Below are 17,467 nucleotides of genomic sequence, written 5' to 3' on the forward strand. Positions count from 1 at the left end.
AATAAATAACTTTGGAAATAGCATTATAATAGTAGATTAATTCTCTTGAAGATGGCATTTTTTGTTTTGGTTCATTCAAGCTGTAAGAACAAAATTTTTTTTTTTCTTGTTCTTAAAGATCACTGGAAGTGGTGTTGCAGCTACCCATTTTTTCAGGCTTATGCCTCTGATGTTAATGTTGTCTCTGCACAGTAGACATTTTTACACCAGGTTATGTAGTTTTCCTGTAAATACAATGAACATTGTTATTTCCAGCAGCTGTGTTATGTACCAAGTGAATTCTCTTAACTCTTATTGCTTTTACAACTGCCTGTGACTGGTAGGGATTATTACAGTGTTGAAGAGGAAAGACTACTTAAGTGCAGAAATATATGAGTATATTAGTATGAAAATAAGTTTGCAGATGGACCAGATTTTCTAAGCCTGCTGGTAAGTGGAGGATTTACTGAAATTACTGAGCATCTTATCCCCAGGCAGCAGACAGAGTGGACAGGTTCCTGCAACAGAACCTTCCTGTTAGCTTGATGAATTTGCTTGAATTATTTGGTCTTATTTTGCCCTTAATATACAGACTGCTAAGTGGTCAGTGCAGTTGCTTAATTAGCTGTAGAAGATGCTGATAAACAGACTTTTTTTTTTTTTTTTTCCTTAGGAAATTGCCCATATCCAAAGCCACACAGAGGCTCCTTGGCAGGAGTTATGATGTAAACAGCCTATGGGGAGAGTATTTTTTGAAGTTGTGTAAAATAAACCCGGTCACTCTGTTTGGACTTCTGTGTTGCCAGCCTCTGTGTAGAACTGATATTGGAGAGGGTTAGGAACTGTTTCATTAGTTTGTATCTTAGCTGTATATGCACAGTTTGGAAGAGTAAAGTCTTAGAGGTCTGGTTATTTTTTCAGGTTCTGGAGGAGAGCAGTAGTGTGTTGCTAAAATGGGCTTGGTCCCTACATAGTAATTGCTTTTCCTTCTTCTTACCATTCTTATATTTCCTCTAAATTGCTTGGATAGGTTGAGGACAGGACAGGCCATTTGCTTTTGGTTCCTTTCATGAAGCACCTGGGCAGAGCAAGGCTGGGCGTGGGATCTCTGGATCTCTGTTCTTAAGGTGCCTTTTAATGGGATTAAGATTAATTTTCTGAGACTTTTTTTCATCCATTGTTTTGAGGAAACCAAATGTTCTTAAAAACCACCCTGTCAAATTCCAGCACTAAAGCAATAATTATAAAGGAGTTGATGTACACAACTATTTTCTTCCCCTTTTGTTCTAGGAAAGAGTTGAAATATTTTTTTTCTAAAACTTTCCAGAGAAAGTCTGCTGTTTGGTATGGAAAATTTTAGCCCAGACTTAATTTATCAGATTTCTACTAAATTAAAAATCATCATGCCATCTTAAATGTGAGGCAGGCTTCATTGTACAGTGCTACCAGAAATGTTTGTAATAATACCAGTTTTATGGTAGTACTTGTTATGCTGAGTTCTCTTTCAAGTACCTTGAAATCTAAGCAGGTAAGGAACTGGGCAATGAGAATAACCTTAAATCTAAACCATTTTACCCCATGTTCTGGCTGTGGTAATGCTTGTAACAGTAGCAGTTGTGTGATAGCACTTGTCATGAAAAAGGATCTCTCCAAACACCTCAAACTAAGTCAAGGAGCACATAAAGCAACAAGAGTAACCTCTAGTTCCATTAGTTTAGTTTCATATTTCTATCCAGTAATGCCCATGAGCCATTGCTAACTAAGGCAGATAGAGGGTAAAATGATTTTTAGCTGAGAAAATTACCCTGTATCTCTTTCTGCTAGCATCTTAGGAAATCTCTATGCTGGAAAGCAGACTGGGGTTCTGTTCAGTAGCTGCTCATGGAGTGATCCACTAAGTGGTCCCCTACCCACCATAAATTTGTGCAATTGAAATTGGTTTTGCTTTTGTCCCCTATAATATTGTCATAATGAGTCGTGCAGTTAACTACATGCTCTATACCATAATGGTTTCTTGCCTTAGGGCTTCATGCAATAGGGGATTCTTGTTGCATATTCCCACCTTGTTTTGGCCCTACATGAGTCTGTGCTGAGCATTGTCTCTTTCTCTTCCAGGCAGTGAAGTTTTAGGGTTTCATTATATGGAAGCTTTTTAATATCTTCTGTTGTTATCCTCTGTCTTTTTTTTTTTTTTTTTTTTCCTGTTTGTGACAGCTCCTGTACTTTTTCCTCTCTTTTATCTTGCTGAATCCATGTAATTGCCCTCTTACTGAAATCTGCTCTCACACTCACTATTTCATTCTTCCTTCTCAGTAACTGTTCAGATTTTGTTCATTAATCTCTCACTTATTCTCTCCTCTCTATTTTGAAAGGTTATTGCTAACAGTCTGTTGTCTTTGAACCCCATGAGAAATCTCCTGGGCAGGACCTGGTAATTTGAGGGATTAAATAGTTAGTGATGAATAGGGAAAAGAGTGCTTTTCAGGTAGGAATTCAGCAATTCAAAGCCATGCAAATTTTTCTTGAGAGCTGGTGGAAGCAGTTTGAATGTTTCAGATGTTTAACTGCAGTTTTGTTTTATTTGCCCTTCGGATGTTTAAGTTGCAGATTTTTCAGGGTGTCTCTTCACAGCTCTGAAAGTTAGATTCATTAAAAATTAATAAGGATTCTATGTAACCTGGAGATTTAAGACTATAGGAGTGCTCCAATACTGTTAAATTACTGGAGGCAATACTGTTAAATGCCATGTCCCCCAGGAGTGCAGTGAATGCCAGCCCACAAGTGTGAAGGACAAGCACTCCATCTCTTCCAAGTTTGAGTTCTGAGACTGAAGATGGGCAAGAATTCAATGTCATCTTTTGCTTCAGTATCTATCTCTCTTCTTCATTTTGCTTTTGGTAGCTGGAGTTACTTAATAGTAAGTAATAGTAAAGGAAGGGGGTGTGATGTTGGTTTTACAGATACCTTGTGATATTTTGTTAATTCTGGTAGTTTTGTTAGTTTGGAAGGAACAAAATTTTAACACATTTCTTTGGGACCTAAAGGAAACAAAATAAAAGCTGTCACTGTGATGTTGTCTGTGGGCTTCTCAAGATTTCATTAAAAGATGGTCAAGACTTTAGTGTCCCAGAGTAATACATCTGTGGGAACTGTAGCCCTAGGTGGGCTTATTTCTAATATGTACTGAATGTTTCCTTTGTTTTCTTCTTAACAAGAGAAGGAAAGAATTGAAAGAATGTTGATAGTTGCAGGTTTTTTGAAGAACAGACAAACAAAAAACCCCCACCAAAACAAAACAACAAAAACCAAGTTTTATAAAATATCCCTATTTATGTGTTAAGACTAAATTTATATTTTAGCTTTATCAATCTTATGGTTTAGTTGGGTATCCAGACATAAAACTAGTAAAGAATCAAAAGAAAAGAAGATGCAGAATTTGTATTAATTAGAAACTGTCCTCTGAATGGTGGTGAAGAGCTCACTTTGAATTCATGGTGCAATTTTTTAAAAAAATCTTCTTTTCTTCTTTCACAGGAAAGATGATAAAGATTATGCTTTAAAGCAAATAGAAGGTACTGGAATTTCTATGTCTGCATGCAGAGAAATAGCAGTAAGTAACATTAGTTCTTTTTACTAGCAAACAAACTTATTAAAATATTGATTTGAGTGCATGCTGGGTTTTGCTTAATCATGTTATTCTACTATGGGTGTTGGCTTTTTTACAATGGAGACATAAAATAAGTACAAATGTCATGGAGGACGCTGTGCACCTGTTATGTTTGCTGTCTGAAAAAGACAGTGCTTTTAAGTTACAAATTACTGCCTGCCTCAGGGCAGATTAAGCTTAAATGAGGCAGTTTAAAAACATTATTAGAGTCAGTGTCCTAGATTACATACTTGATCTGACTTTTCCATTAGTACTTCAGTTATTTTCTTAAAGAGATTAGTTCTTATTGGCTCATAATGATTAAAACATGTTAGATTCTGTATGAGTGAAGACTTAAGACTAAACTGGCATTGTTGTTGCCTTGGAGGCTTTGAATTTTATTCAAACTGTCTCATAGTTTATTCAAGTTTAGATTTGTATATTCCATGTTCTTAGAACCTGATGAATAATGCAGTCTAGATATGGTTTGTGACAAGCTTGGAAAGAAGTACTGGTAAAGCCAGTATTCTGAAGTTCTTTCTTGTATCTTCTCATGTTATACTGCTGCTTGAGTTTATTTTTCTTGAAATGTTTCAACTGAAACTGCTTACTAAAGGAAAATCACATAACTTACGTGTGTGAGGGGGGAAACGGAATAGTTTATTTTCAGTATATATTCCTTAGGAGTGTAAAATTAGACCTACCCCAATTTTATTTTTATTGATTGAACAAAGTACCTTTGAGGTACAAGGCTTCCCTACTTGGTTGACTTTCATCTGGCTTTGGTTTTTCTAACACGTTAGTCCTTGAACTGAGAGAAGTGAAAAACATGGAGTGCAAAGAATAGTCTTCTGGAGAAGTTCTTCTTGTCCACTGGTGGAAGCTGAGCCTCCCTGCCATTGTGGACATCCACACTGAACTAAAGGAGCTGGAAACATAGTCTAAATTTTGTTTATTTCAACCATTTTGGGAGAAAACTTCCAAATACTGTGAATCCTTCAGGCTTTTGGGATGTCTCAGCTGCCATTTCAGAAGGATTTGGAGAATTGTCTTTTTTGCAGTGATTTACTCAAAGAATTTTGAAGAGGTTGTTCTGCTTGAATTTGGCCGGAGAAGCATGGTCAGTGTTCCAGAGGTGTCTCTGCTTTGGCTATGACCCTAATTCAATTTCTGTCTGTTGAAAGAGAATCACTAACTTGGCTGACAGTCATCAAGGATTTGGCCTCATTTCAGGGCTTTGCAAGTGTTGTGTGGTCAGTCCTTGGGTGGCTGGATCCCCATTAGTAGTGGAAGAGGAGCAATAAGCAAAGAGGCTTTCTCATTGCTCTGACCCTTTGAGGAGAACAGCAGTAAGATGCAGGACCCATGTGGGACAGGGCTAGTGGAGAAAGGGGAATGAACTGAAGATGCCAAGCGTGCCAAGAGAGCAGGTATTGAGATCAAAGAGGAGTGGAGTCCTGAAGTAGGCTTGGGGGTTGAAAGAGTAACCTGAAGCAGCATTTCTTGAGCTGTTGTTAATTTTGCTTCTGGTAATGCTTCCAGGCTTGCAACTGCTGATACTGTGGTTGAATTTTCCTGCAGTTGAATGAGTAATTCATCATGGACTTCTGGGGTTTGAATCTCTTTTCCTTGCTGTTCTTTTGATGTTGCTCTTTGGAATGAACAGAATTCTTTCACCAAAATGTGTTGTTCGTTTTCATTCTGTTAAGTATATCTTTCCCTCCCCCACCCCTTTCTATCATTATTGTAAAAGGAGAAAAGGAACCTCATATGGAGGTGGATAAAATGGAGGGTAATAGGCATACTACTTATATTGTTTATGTGAGTATGTGTGAAAACTCTACAGAATTATCAGGAGTGTTGTACCACGAAATGTCATCTGTACATCTAACAAATAAAATTGTTTGTTGTTGTACTTAAAAAGTCTAATTTGAATGCCAGACATTGCTACAACATGTTCTGGACTAGCTCAGTTAATACATTTTATGAGCATGGTGGTATTAAGAGAAACCAGGTGTATGCAGTTCAGTTTCTCTGGAGAGTTGGAAGTTTTTATATTTTAATCTGTGAGTATCTGGAAGGAATGCAGAGTGATATATATCCCAGTGAAATCCTCCCTTCTTTTTACAACTCTACAATGGCTTTTGTCTTTTTTATGATGATTAGCTTCAGTTTGGGACTAAAAAAAAAAAGCTCATTGTTTACTCCTCTAAGATGTCTATTAGATGCAGATACTTGAGCTGAAGGAACAGTGTCACATCTTCAGAAAAATAGAACAATTTTGAAATACATCAATTAGCCAAAGGAAAGGCTTGAACTAGGTCAGAGACTTGAGTTGAAACTGCTGACTCAGCTATGGTCTGAGCTCAACCTGTGTATGTATATGAAGGACCTATGTTCCAGTGCTCTCTGTAGCATGAGAGCTTAGAACTAATGTTAAAGAACCTAGCTAGGCTTTTATTCTCTATTCAAATAAACAGGATTTTTTCCAATTATTTTATGTAAACGATTTGTTTAGCTGGTAACATTAACAGTTACTGTGCTAATCAGTATCTTTAATATGAAGATAGTTGTTGGGCTATACTATTTCTTGTCTTTCCCCCATTCATCCAGCATGGTAAGCATTTATGAATCCTGCCTCTCACAGAACTAAACATTATCTAAACATTTGGCTGCTGCTTTTCTGCAGCAGTGTGTACTGCCTGGGATTATGGGTTTCTTTTCTGTGATCTGCACTTTCACTTCTGAGGATTTAAGCAGGCACTGAAACTGCCCATCATATCAAAAGATGGATTTGTATTAGATGGGAGAGCAGAGGGATAGAATAGATGTGTGTAAAATTATACAAAACATACAAGCCCAAACACTGAATTCCTCCTCTTCTGATTTAATCACAAGGAAGAAAGTCTTTAAATCCTATCTACCTGAAATAGTGCAGCAAATGCTATTTCACAGTTAGCAAAGCAGGAAAATTCTTCAGGGTTATAGGAAGCTGGAGTAGTTAACCAGACTTCAAACAGAGCTTCAGGATTTTGAATTGGGCTTTTTCTTATTCAGAAGGCTTGGGTTTTAAAGCAATCATCCTTCTGATATTTTGAGAGTTGATTAGTGTTTTTCATTCAGTTTTAGGTTTGCCATTGCTTTACTTGCTTGTGCTTCCTTTGTTGCTTGGATTGATTTTTTTTTTTTTTTTTTTTTTTTTTTTTTAGTGGCTGTTTTGGGGGTGTTTTGTTCTTTGTTTTGTTTTTTTGTTTTAATTTTTTGTTGAAACCCGGTTTTTGTGAAAACCCCAAAACATAGTTTGGGGTTTTTTGGTTGACAGAAGTATCCCTGAAAAGCCTGTTTGTATGTAAAGAAAAAAAAGCCCACTTTTATATGGTAACATTAGTTTTTGACTGTGCTCTGAAGTGCCTGATGTGGTGGTAGATGCTCCCTGTGATGGAATGCTGACTGGGATAAATCAGCACTAGGGTGGATGATGATATTACCCTTGTCCTCTCCTGGTTGTGTGGTGTCCTTCAAGCACCATGGCCAGCTTGTACAAGTTAGAACAGCCTTGGGCTGGGACAGAAAACTACAGAACAATAAGTAGCTGTCTTCTCTGATCCTTCCCTCTGCTCCAAGGTGTACCATGGAGGTATTTGGTCATTCCTAGGATTTTTTTGTTTCCTATTATAATTAATTCAGGCTATCATCACAAAAGGTGATGTCCTCTGTGTTGTATCAAGTGATAGCAGGGGGATGGGGAATGTAGGATGGGGAATTTCATTGAAGGATGAGCAGTGGTTAGGTTTGTTTTTTTTTAGTTGTGTGAACAAGCTGAGCTGAACCATCCTTTGGTTATGCTGTTGCTTAATGTGACTCACAGGAAGTGGAAGGAACCTGCAGGGGTGGTTTGGGTATAATGCAGGCTTGTACTCTGATATTCACATGTCTGAGCTTCAGCTGGAATAAGGGGAGTATTGATTTTTGTCTCCCAGGAAGGAGGCTCTGGGCCCAGCACAGGACTCCCTCCTTTAGGAACCTGGCTGGGTTTGCAGGGAGGAGATGCATGATACCTGAGCCGTGTGAGAACAGGCAGAGACAGCTGATTATGACTGCTGCTTTCACTTGCAAGGGAAAGCTCTGCAGCAGTCCTGCTCACATCTGTATTTCTCACCTGAGGTTTCAACTTCTGGGCTGGAAGGTGGCAGAGAGGTAGAGGCAGAGGTGTAGAGCAGCAGCCCGTCCATGTTCAGATGAGAAGGAAGCTGCCATTGACTCGTGGTCTTCACCTCACTGGAGGAGGCTGCTTTAGTGGTCCCTCTTGTGCACTGGGGCTTCCATGTCCAGGGTGAGAAGATGGTGCCATTACATGATTCTTAGGTCTCTTTCCACTCTCCCAGTGGAGGGGATGGAAGAAGACCTTAAGGGCTCATTCAGAGATGGTCTGAGGGTGACTGGTCTCTGAGACAATATACAGCAGCTGAAGGACCCTCTGAGACAGAAGCTGAAACCAGGTGACTCCTGGATTCACCCTCTTCAATATCTTCCCCTGGTAAGGAACAAAGAACTATTCTAGTGGGCTTTCTGGAAGAGAACCCATATCAGCTATGCAGTAAGGAACAGTATTTGGGTGCAGGTTCTTCAGGTTAATGGGGCCTGTCACGTCCCTTCCACATTAACAGTGAAAGCAGTTTTCTGCAAGACCAAGTGCATAAATCATTTAGGAAGTACAGCACTCTTGTCAGAAGACAAGTAATGGTTTCTTAGCAGCCTTTCCATATAGTGCAAGGTGGCAAGGAAGAGGAAGGCATGTGTTTGATTTGACCTTCTTTGGCAAGTCTAATGACTCCCAAATGCTTTAGTTTAATAGTAGTATAGTATGTAAAATGTAAATTGTGATGGATAACTGCTTTATTGAGCAATATTACAGGACTACAAATGGTATTCTTGAGAGATTTTGTATAAAGGGAAGGTAGTATTATTTTTGGTACTGTGGAAGTGGGACAAAGATTGTTACAAATTTGAATCCTTGGGACTCAGTGTTGTCTATGAACAAACAATCTTGACATCCAGTGTCTGTTTCACCTGAATTCTCCATCCATCTCCTTACTTTCCGAGAACCTTTAATAGCACCTCTTCTAATACTTTGAATGTGCTTAGACATAAGTGGTGATCTTGGTATACAAGATCAGACTTGTATATGTGATCACGTAAGACTCATTTGAATTGGAAACCATAGAAGGTAAAGCCAGAAATGTGCTTTTTTTTCTCTTTACATTTTGTACTGTCAGGCTTCTTTTTGCAGCACTCAGGACTTTAAAAATGAAAACAAAAGTGCAACAGTTTCACACAGTTGTTTGTCTGAAGAACTGGAGCTTCAAATATATATTGTCAGCTTCATAATAAATTCATAGAGGGAGCAATACTATAATAACTTCTTGTGTTACATTCCCTTTGTCAGCTTTCATTTGAACAATTTTCAAAAGAAAATAGCATGTACTTGCAGCAGGTATTTTGTTCTTTTTTAATACTATGGTATATCTGACTCATGAGAAAATAAAATATTCATATTTACATTGAAACAAAGAGATCTTATTCTGCTAAGCCAACTTGGGATTGAAAAAGTGTGTGATAAAATTTAGGTTTTAGTTTAAGTAACAAATTTAAGGTACTTGAGTGGAGCTCCAGTTTTGATCAGAAACTAAGAATGGTGATTTTAAATTTTTGTGAGAAATTTGTGAATATAGAATTGGATGACTCCCCTGGAGTTTACATATTCTGCTCCTGCTCTTGCAGCCAAGCAAAGTGCACTTCGAAAATTTTTGCAAACTGCAAGTTAAACTTGTAGGAAGGAAAAAAAAAATCTCTGAAGGCGTTTTCTGAGTCTCATTCTAATAATGACACTACATAAACATTATTCAACCTTTAAGCCAAAATTAGTCATAGCTAGTTCATACTCATTTGTACTTACAATAATATTGTCTGTTAGTTAGAATAGTTTCTCTCTTCCACTTTCATTTAAAAAAAAAGAAACAGACTGTTTCTTTCTCTGGCTTTGTTTTGGTAACTTATAAGGATTTGGGCTTAGCTATCCCATTTCCAGTTGTGCAGTAGGCTCACCCTTCCCCTGGGTGTAGGTTTGGCCTTTTTTGCCTTGTTGCAGTTGGGAGTTAATCTTCCTTGAATTGGCTAGGATTGCATATAGCAAGCAGGTAATGTCTCACTACTGCCTGTTCTCATCTGTTGTAGCAGGTTCCATAGCATCTTAACCTCTTACAGGATGACTAAATCTTTGTCAGTTGTCTTCTGATCTGAAAATCAGATTTTTTCCATCAATATACTTTCTGTTCCAGGTCTCTATTTGCCTATTTTCCATCCTAAGGCCATGGCAGGCATATTAAGATAGGATTTGGTTGTAATTTTAATTTTGAATTTATACCATCAAATTAGCAAGATGACACTGTAGTGATTTTTGCTTAAGTGAGTGTTTTTCTTGACATTGCCTATGGAGATATGTTTTGCATAGTACTTGTAGAAAGGCAGTGAGAATAAGGAGTTGCCTTTTTAAAAATACTAAATGTCTTGAGACATCATGTCCATGAGACAGGACATCAGAGAAAGTCCTCCTGGGCCAGGTCACCTGGCTGTTTGCTCTAGGAAATGAGTTGCTTGGTTATAAAAGTAAGCATGGTAATATTGCAACATTAAGCAGGTTGCATTCCCTGTGGATCACAAGTAGTGGTAAGCACCAAGAGTAGGGGTGGAATGACATTGTCAGTAAAGCTAGAAATCCTCACACAAAGAGTGAAGTATATTGAATGTACTCATTCAGTGCATTGTCTTGGATTAAGAGAAGTATCTGCAGTGGTAGAGAGCTTTATGGGAAATGAGGAATATCACAAGAGAAAAGAGATCAAGCTCACCAAGAGTTGTGCTGAGTTCAGGTCATATTTGATGTGAAAAGTAAGTATTGTTAGTGTCTTTGTGCAAGAAAAGATTTGCCTTAGTCATGCAGCAGTTTGCCAGGCTGCCTTAATGCCGCTGTTGATTATTTAGTAATGTCCTGTCTTATTCAACCTTGTCCTTGTTCGTGAAGCAATTTAACAATTTTATGCATTGTGAGGATTGATTTACTGTCCCCCAGCTGCCTCATGGCTGTGGAGTGATAATCTCTGCATATGAAGAGGGAAATGAAGGAACCTTAGTGTGAGCCCTGACATGCATATAGAGATGCTGCTTCCCTTGCTGTGTCTTGTACCCTATTTTTGAAAGCAGAGGCAAGATTAGGCTCGGGCAACAAGGGGTTGTAAGACTTAAAATGGACTAAATGTATCAGCATCTTCATTGGTTGCTGATTTGTATTTCTTTCAAGGTTAAATTGTGTCTTCCTTCCTTATAAATGGGACCCAGACCAACTTCTGGCTGTTGAAAAACACTCTTGAATCATTGTGTGATATGCAAATAAAAAGGGTCCTGACTTCCTGAGACCCAGGTAGTTTTGGTCTACTTTTTTTTTGTTTTATGAAACTGAACTAAGGTGGAGTGAAGCAACGAGATATCAGAGTCACTAGGCCAAAAAGTGGTATTTATCATTAGCAGGTATCATACTGATGTCCATACTGTGTTTCTTGTACTCTGTTTTGTCTCCAGTGAACTGTCAGCTTCTGGACACAAGGGAAGTCATCTGCTAGGAAAGGCATGTAGCATATGGGGTAAAGAGGGCCTGATTCATGGAGAATGAAGTTGCTGGAAATGCTGTTTACAGCCTATGTGATATGTTATCATCTGCATGAGCTCCTTCTATCCTTCAGACAACGTTTGCATTTGTTGCTTTGCATTATCAGTCTCCTGGAGCATTTCAGCCTTTCTTAGGCAGTGATTCAGTGATAATCTGTCACCACTGCAGCAATCATTTCCTTATTCTGGTGGCTTTGCTGATGTATATTAGCCATTCCCTGGGGTGCTTGAGGCTGTCTAGCTTTTGACTAAACACATCAGTTTTTTTTAGGCAAACTTAAACATTATGTAGGTAATCGCTGTTCATCATCAAAAGGCAAAACCCAGAAATAATGATAAACTGAGGACACAGGTGTCCTTGAAGAGAGTCATCCAGGGCTTTGTGACATACGAGAAGGAAACCAGATTGCTGTGGATCTTATAGGAGGATAGAATTTTTACTGGGCTTGAGAGGTCTTGCTGGAACTCTGCAAAAATTCCGGTGGATGCTAAAGGGAGGATAAAAAGCAAGAAAAGGAGTGATCAAGGTGGACCTGGGAGGAAAAAGCATAGGAAAGTGGAGAGGGACTGGGGGGCCGTTTTCATGTAAGAAGGCTACAGGGCAGTGTGCTTGTCTGGCCAAGCCCATAGTCACCACAGTGCCTCCTGAATCTTCCAGACTGTTCATTGTGTGAGTGCAACTGTGGCCTGCTAGCAAACTTCAGTCTGGGATAGGTGGTGTAAACAGGATGAGGTGTGCAGGAGCCAGATGCTGGGAATATTACAGGTCTGCAGAAGCTGGGTACAGGAGAGACTTGGTTCAGGAGATGAACACTCACAGCTCTCCCTGGTTGGTAGCTCATGTGTGTCTGCTAGTCAGAGAGACCAGCGAATGTGTCTTTAAGAGTGTGAACTTTAAGCCTAATTAGCTTGAGTGGAGAAAGTGATTCAGGCCAGTTGTATTCAATTTTACGTAGGTACTGTTGGTGCTTATTTGGATGCCTGAAAAGAAGATGCTGTTCTCCTGCCTCTGATACTGCCAGGGCTGGCTGTGTGTGCCTGTGGGAAATGCACACTCAATTGCTTCTAACTTGCAACTGGCTGGATTTGGAAATGGAAGAGCATCATCATCATCTGGCAGACGGGAGGAATGCTGTGAATCTTCAAGTCTGCAGGATTGACTACCCTTAGCACAGAGAAAGGAGAATTATGTCTGTGTTGTTTTGCTATACAGATAGGGAACACTTGTGCTGCCTTTCTCAATTTCTCATCTTAGTGTCATGCTCAGTGCCAGCTTTTGTGATGGGTTCTCTGTGTTCTCCAAGGCAAATCACATTTGATGTGAAGAGGTTGGATTTTTAGAGTGGGCTATAGCTGCTACCTGAGAAATGAGTAGGGAGGACTTAAAATAGAACAGAAAGAATGAAGGGGAAAGCTACATTAATTATTTTCTAGAGTTCTGACTAGTGTCTGCCTCTTCCATCATGGAATGATCTGTTGTGTCTGGTACAGGTATGTCATCAGGACACAAGAAATCTGACAACATTTTGGTATGGGCACTTATTTGCCCATAATAGTCCTGCAATCTTATGCCTACAGTTAATTTGTCAAAATGTGTAGCATAGATTTAAGCTGTGCATTTACACTGATTCAACAGAGTCTTTCATTATAAGGACTGCTTCAGTGTATCCTTAAAACCTGTAGTCACACTGGCTTTTAAGAGGCTGACTCCCATCCATGGTCTGGTGCTGTACTGCATCTGGTGGAGTGCAGCTAAGCCTTAAACCAAAACGCCATAGCAGGCTGTGTGGTGCTGTGTTTTGGTTTTGCAAGGAGCAGTGTTGATAACCCACCCCTGTTTTGGCTTTTCTGAGTGTTGAGGCTTTTTTTTCTTTGCCACCTTGCCCCTCCTCCCTTTGTGGAGGTGACCCTTGCTCAGAGACTGTTTGAGCTGCTTGTGGGAAGCGGTGACTGCATTTGCATCACTTGTGGTGGTGCTTGTTTGTGGGGTTTTTGTTGCTGTGGGGTTTTTTTTTTTCTTCTTAAATTCTTCACATATTAAACTGTCTTATGATCACCCACAAATTTTCTTGCTTGTTTTGGTCTTCCTCTCCCATCTGACTAAGGGGGTGAGCCAAGTGGCTGTGTGGTGCTTAGCTGCTGTCTGAGGTCAATCATGTCTCTGCCTGTAATTGTTAAAATAAACCTGCAAATCAGCATATCTTGGTTTTCACCATACTGGTCTTAAGTTTTGTAGGGATTAGAGGTGTTTACAGAATTCCACATTACTTCTAGCAGATCCTGACTAAACTTCCACTATGTAATGTTTCTATAAATAACATGCTAAAACTAAGAAGTTCTGCACTGCTTTGTAATATTGCATTGTCTCCTCTACTCTCAGTCTCCCTGCTTGACCTCATACTCGAGATAAAAGCTCTATGGGATATAGGTCCTCTTGCTTAAGAAATGCCACACTGAAGAAGACTAAGTAGGGTTGGGAGTCTGTCTCAAATGAAATGGAAAATAAGGAAACAAATATGTAGATACCTACTCCCATTTTACTATCTTTGTAGCAGCTGAAATGTTATCACATGTGACAAAGGTATCAAAGAAAGGAATTAATTTTCTTGTGTTTCCTTTATTATGTAGTGGGAACATTGTATTTTTTTGACAACAGATTCCGTCTTGGAAATAAATTTTAGTTTTCTGTTCTATATTCAAATAATAGTTCAAATTGTCCTTGGCTTTAAGAAAAAACCCTAACCATTTCTTTTATTAAAATGGCACCATTTCTGACTGACTGAGCTTGCAAGAATTGGCTTAGTCTTTAGTCTTGCTTGCCAATAGTTTGCTTAGATAAAGTTTTGTTTCTTAACAATTATGTGAGTACTGTGTAATGGTAATGTGCCCAGTACAGCTCAAACAGACTGATGCTGTCTGCATTCAGATTTTGTGCTGGTTTCCTTTTGGTGGTGGTTAAAGCTATAGTTTCTAAAGCAGCTGAACTGGTTTAATGGCTTTCTGCTTTTGAAAGTTCTTACTCTTATCTGTGCCCCCCCGCTAGTGCTGGGTCTGCTGTTTGTGCCATGAGTCATTTCAGCTCAGAGACTCAGCAGAAAATTACTGCCTTTGTGTGTGGGGGTTAATTTTCTCTACAATTGGGAGCAGTTTTGCAGATGGCTTCCTTGAGTGCCTTAACTGGTGTAATAGATGTTATGCGGGAGGGAGCTGGACCTTCTTCTGTAGGTGGCAGTGACCTTGCAGATCAGCTGGCTCTGTCTTGAAAACCACATCTTCATTTAGCTGACTGCACTGACAGGCTCCAAGTGAGTCATCCTATTCAGCCTTGAATGATAGCAACCAAAATTCAGTGTTTTCAGGTAATTGGGAGCCAGGAGAAAATTGGACACGCCAAATGGCTCTATCAAAGTTTACAGCCTATGGGAAAGGGCAGGTGCCATAACTGGCTGTTTGCAAGATGTTCTTGATCCTGGATAATAGTGAGGTTTACAGACTTCAACTTTCAGAAAATGAATGTGAAGTGAATGACCTTTGTGGGTTAGGACCTGCTTTCAGCTTTAATTTCAAACTGATGACTGGTCTTCCATTAAAAAAAAGCTGTGCTGTTTTTCATGACTTGAAGATCTCAGCTTTTTTTGTTTGTATTGTAGAGTATGTTGCAAAGACTATTAAAGTATTCATATTTCCAGCCCCTTCACAGCTCTGAATGTCTAGATATAACTGTTGTGGACTTTCTTTATTTTGCAGTTGCTGCGAGAGCTCAAGCATCCAAATGTCATTTCTCTGCAAAAGGTGTTTCTTTCTCATGCTGACAGGAAAGTGTGGCTTCTCTTTGACTACGCTGAGCATGATCTCTGGGTAAGGTGAATTGCTTGTAGGCACCAGGCTTAGAATGTTACTTGCAAAAAAGCAGCAAGGTCAGGGAAAATGCATGAAAACAGTATAGCTTTTTGCCATATTTGTTGAGAAAATTTTCAGTACTAAAGGAACAGCAGCGGAAGATGTTTGGTAAGCATGCTACACAGTTAATCTGTGACCTCTTTAAAGAGATAAAAATCTGTATTCAGTTTTCAGTAGCTAGAAATGTAGTTAAATAAATGCAACACTAATCCTGCATTACAGCTAAAGTAGGATGCATGAAAATGTAATTGATAATGCAGGTGGATTCCTTTTGAAAAATTACAAACTTATTTGCTGAATTTATGGTTTGGAGTTTTAGTTACATTGCATGTCATCCATGAATACGTAAAGAGTAATGACACTGTTTATAGTTGAAATTTAGTTCATGTGTTCCAGTGGGAAGAGCTTTTTACTTATCTGCTGAAAATTCATATATTTGGGAGGAAGGCTGTTTATTCCTAATTACAAAATACAGCTTTAAAATCTAAACACATTGGAGGCAAAGTACATTTATTTTAAGATAGATTTTCCTCTTAATATTTGAATGCTTAACATTCATTTGGAGTACTTAATTAAAGTAACATTGAAAAGAATCCAAAATTCCATTCAACTTTGACTTCCCTGAAAAAAGGCCTGTGTGCTTCGTATTAAATCTGACATACGTTTTGAGCATTGCTCTCTCAATGGAACAAGCATTTGAATACTAACCTAAGAAACTACTAAGAAGATTGATATCAAAGGGTACAACAGAGGCAAGTTGGAAGGAGATGGAAATTTTGATGTATGTGTTTATGTAAGACTTGTGGAGTACAACTCATGAGTTGGTTTATCCTCTGCATGCAGTTTAGGCAGATGGCATGAACCAAACTTAATTTCCTTTGAAAACGGTGTTCTTTGTTGTTGGGAATAATTCAGTAGTATTTGCCTAAGAGTTAGTGTATTAATTTTCCTTCAGCTAAGCTGAACCAGATGCTATCTCCCAGTTAATACTAGGTATCAGAACTTTTGAGATTTTGTTACCAGATAAAATCAGAGAAAAGCTATCAAACAGTTGAAAGGTTAAGACATTTGAAAGGCTGATGTACAGAACCAAATAAGTAAAACCTTGAGGAAATGAGTAAAGGGTCTGTCTTAACATGAAGAAAAACCAAGCACGTTCTTTGTCACTGCTCCCCCATATTTATGATATACTAAGCTGCAGAATTTTTAGGAGTGTTTGAGGTTGGTTTTTTTTTTTTATTTCAAAACGGCCTGCAAGGTTTTGTATTTGGATGATTGCAACTAATATGATGTGTCCTTCTTTGTGTTCACACATTTCTGCATTGCTTCATCCTTAACCAAAATCCCTGCAGGAGCACTTCTGTTAACAAAACACTGGCTTATATGTAAGTAATTTAGTAATGACCCTTAATTTTGACCTTTATGTTTACATGCACGCACCTGTATACACTCCAGAACTCCCCAGCTATAACAGCATCTGGTTTATCACTGTATCAGGAGGCAAGAGGCTTAACTGTGGTGGAAGGGCTGAGTCTCTGTCCCCAGATAACCAGCTATGGACCAAGTCCTGAAATGCTGAGCATGTCTAGCACAGCAGGTCTTAAACAAGGCTGGGAAAAGGAACAGGAACACAAGGGTCCAGGGAGAGACATTTGTCTTTACCTCCCTGAAGATTCACTTCTCTTTGGCCACTGCATGAAAAATAATATTTGCTTTGGAGTCAATGCAAAGTGGGAGGTGAGAGGAGGTGAAACTTGTGGCTCATGCTGAAGGATGCTTGTACATGTGGTGCTTGGGTGACTGGGTGGGGACTGTCACCTTTTCATCAATGTTTCTCTTCTCCATTCAGCTCCATTTTTACCTTTGGCAGAGCAGGAATATACCTTTTCCTCCCAAGAAAGCCAAGCTCAGTGCCTGAAGCAAAAGAGAGCCAGCTGTATGGAGCTGGGCTGCAGCAAGAGGGGAAAAGCAACTTGCTGAAGGGTTTTGACTAGATGGGCACATAATTACATAATTGGCACCTGCAACATGACAAGTTAGGAAGGCAGGATGAACATATAGTAGAAGTTTGGTGCCAGGTGTTGGGTGGACAAGATTAGGGCTGTTCAGATCACACAAGTGTAAGCCATTACAGATAAGACTGGTGAAGGCATGAAAGTTTTAGAAATTACCTCTCTCAAAAGGAGTCAAACATGGAAATAGTTACCATGGCCACTGCAC

At 39.1% G+C, this 17,467-nt stretch overlaps 1 protein-coding gene across 5 annotated transcripts in view; it reads left to right on the top strand.

The window, feature by feature from the left end:
* The window catches only part of CDK8 (cyclin dependent kinase 8), a 70,988-nt gene that overhangs the window by 19,254 nt on the left and 34,267 nt on the right, over positions 1-17,467 (top strand). For 4 of the 5 annotated variants that reach the window (XM_071736252.1, XM_071736224.1, XM_071736233.1 and 1 more), the window contains exons 2-3: positions 3,514-3,589; positions 15,095-15,205. In XM_071736252.1, the coding sequence (XP_071592353.1) occupies positions 3,514-3,589; positions 15,095-15,205 (187 nt within the window). The remainder of the gene's footprint in view (positions 1-3,513; positions 3,590-15,094; positions 15,206-17,467) is intronic. The other variant, XM_071736262.1, reaches the window with a different exon arrangement.

The sequence above is a fragment of the Heliangelus exortis genome, chromosome 1 (genome assembly GCF_036169615.1).
Source record: "Heliangelus exortis chromosome 1, bHelExo1.hap1, whole genome shotgun sequence".
Lineage (NCBI taxonomy): Eukaryota > Metazoa > Chordata > Aves > Apodiformes > Trochilidae > Heliangelus > Heliangelus exortis.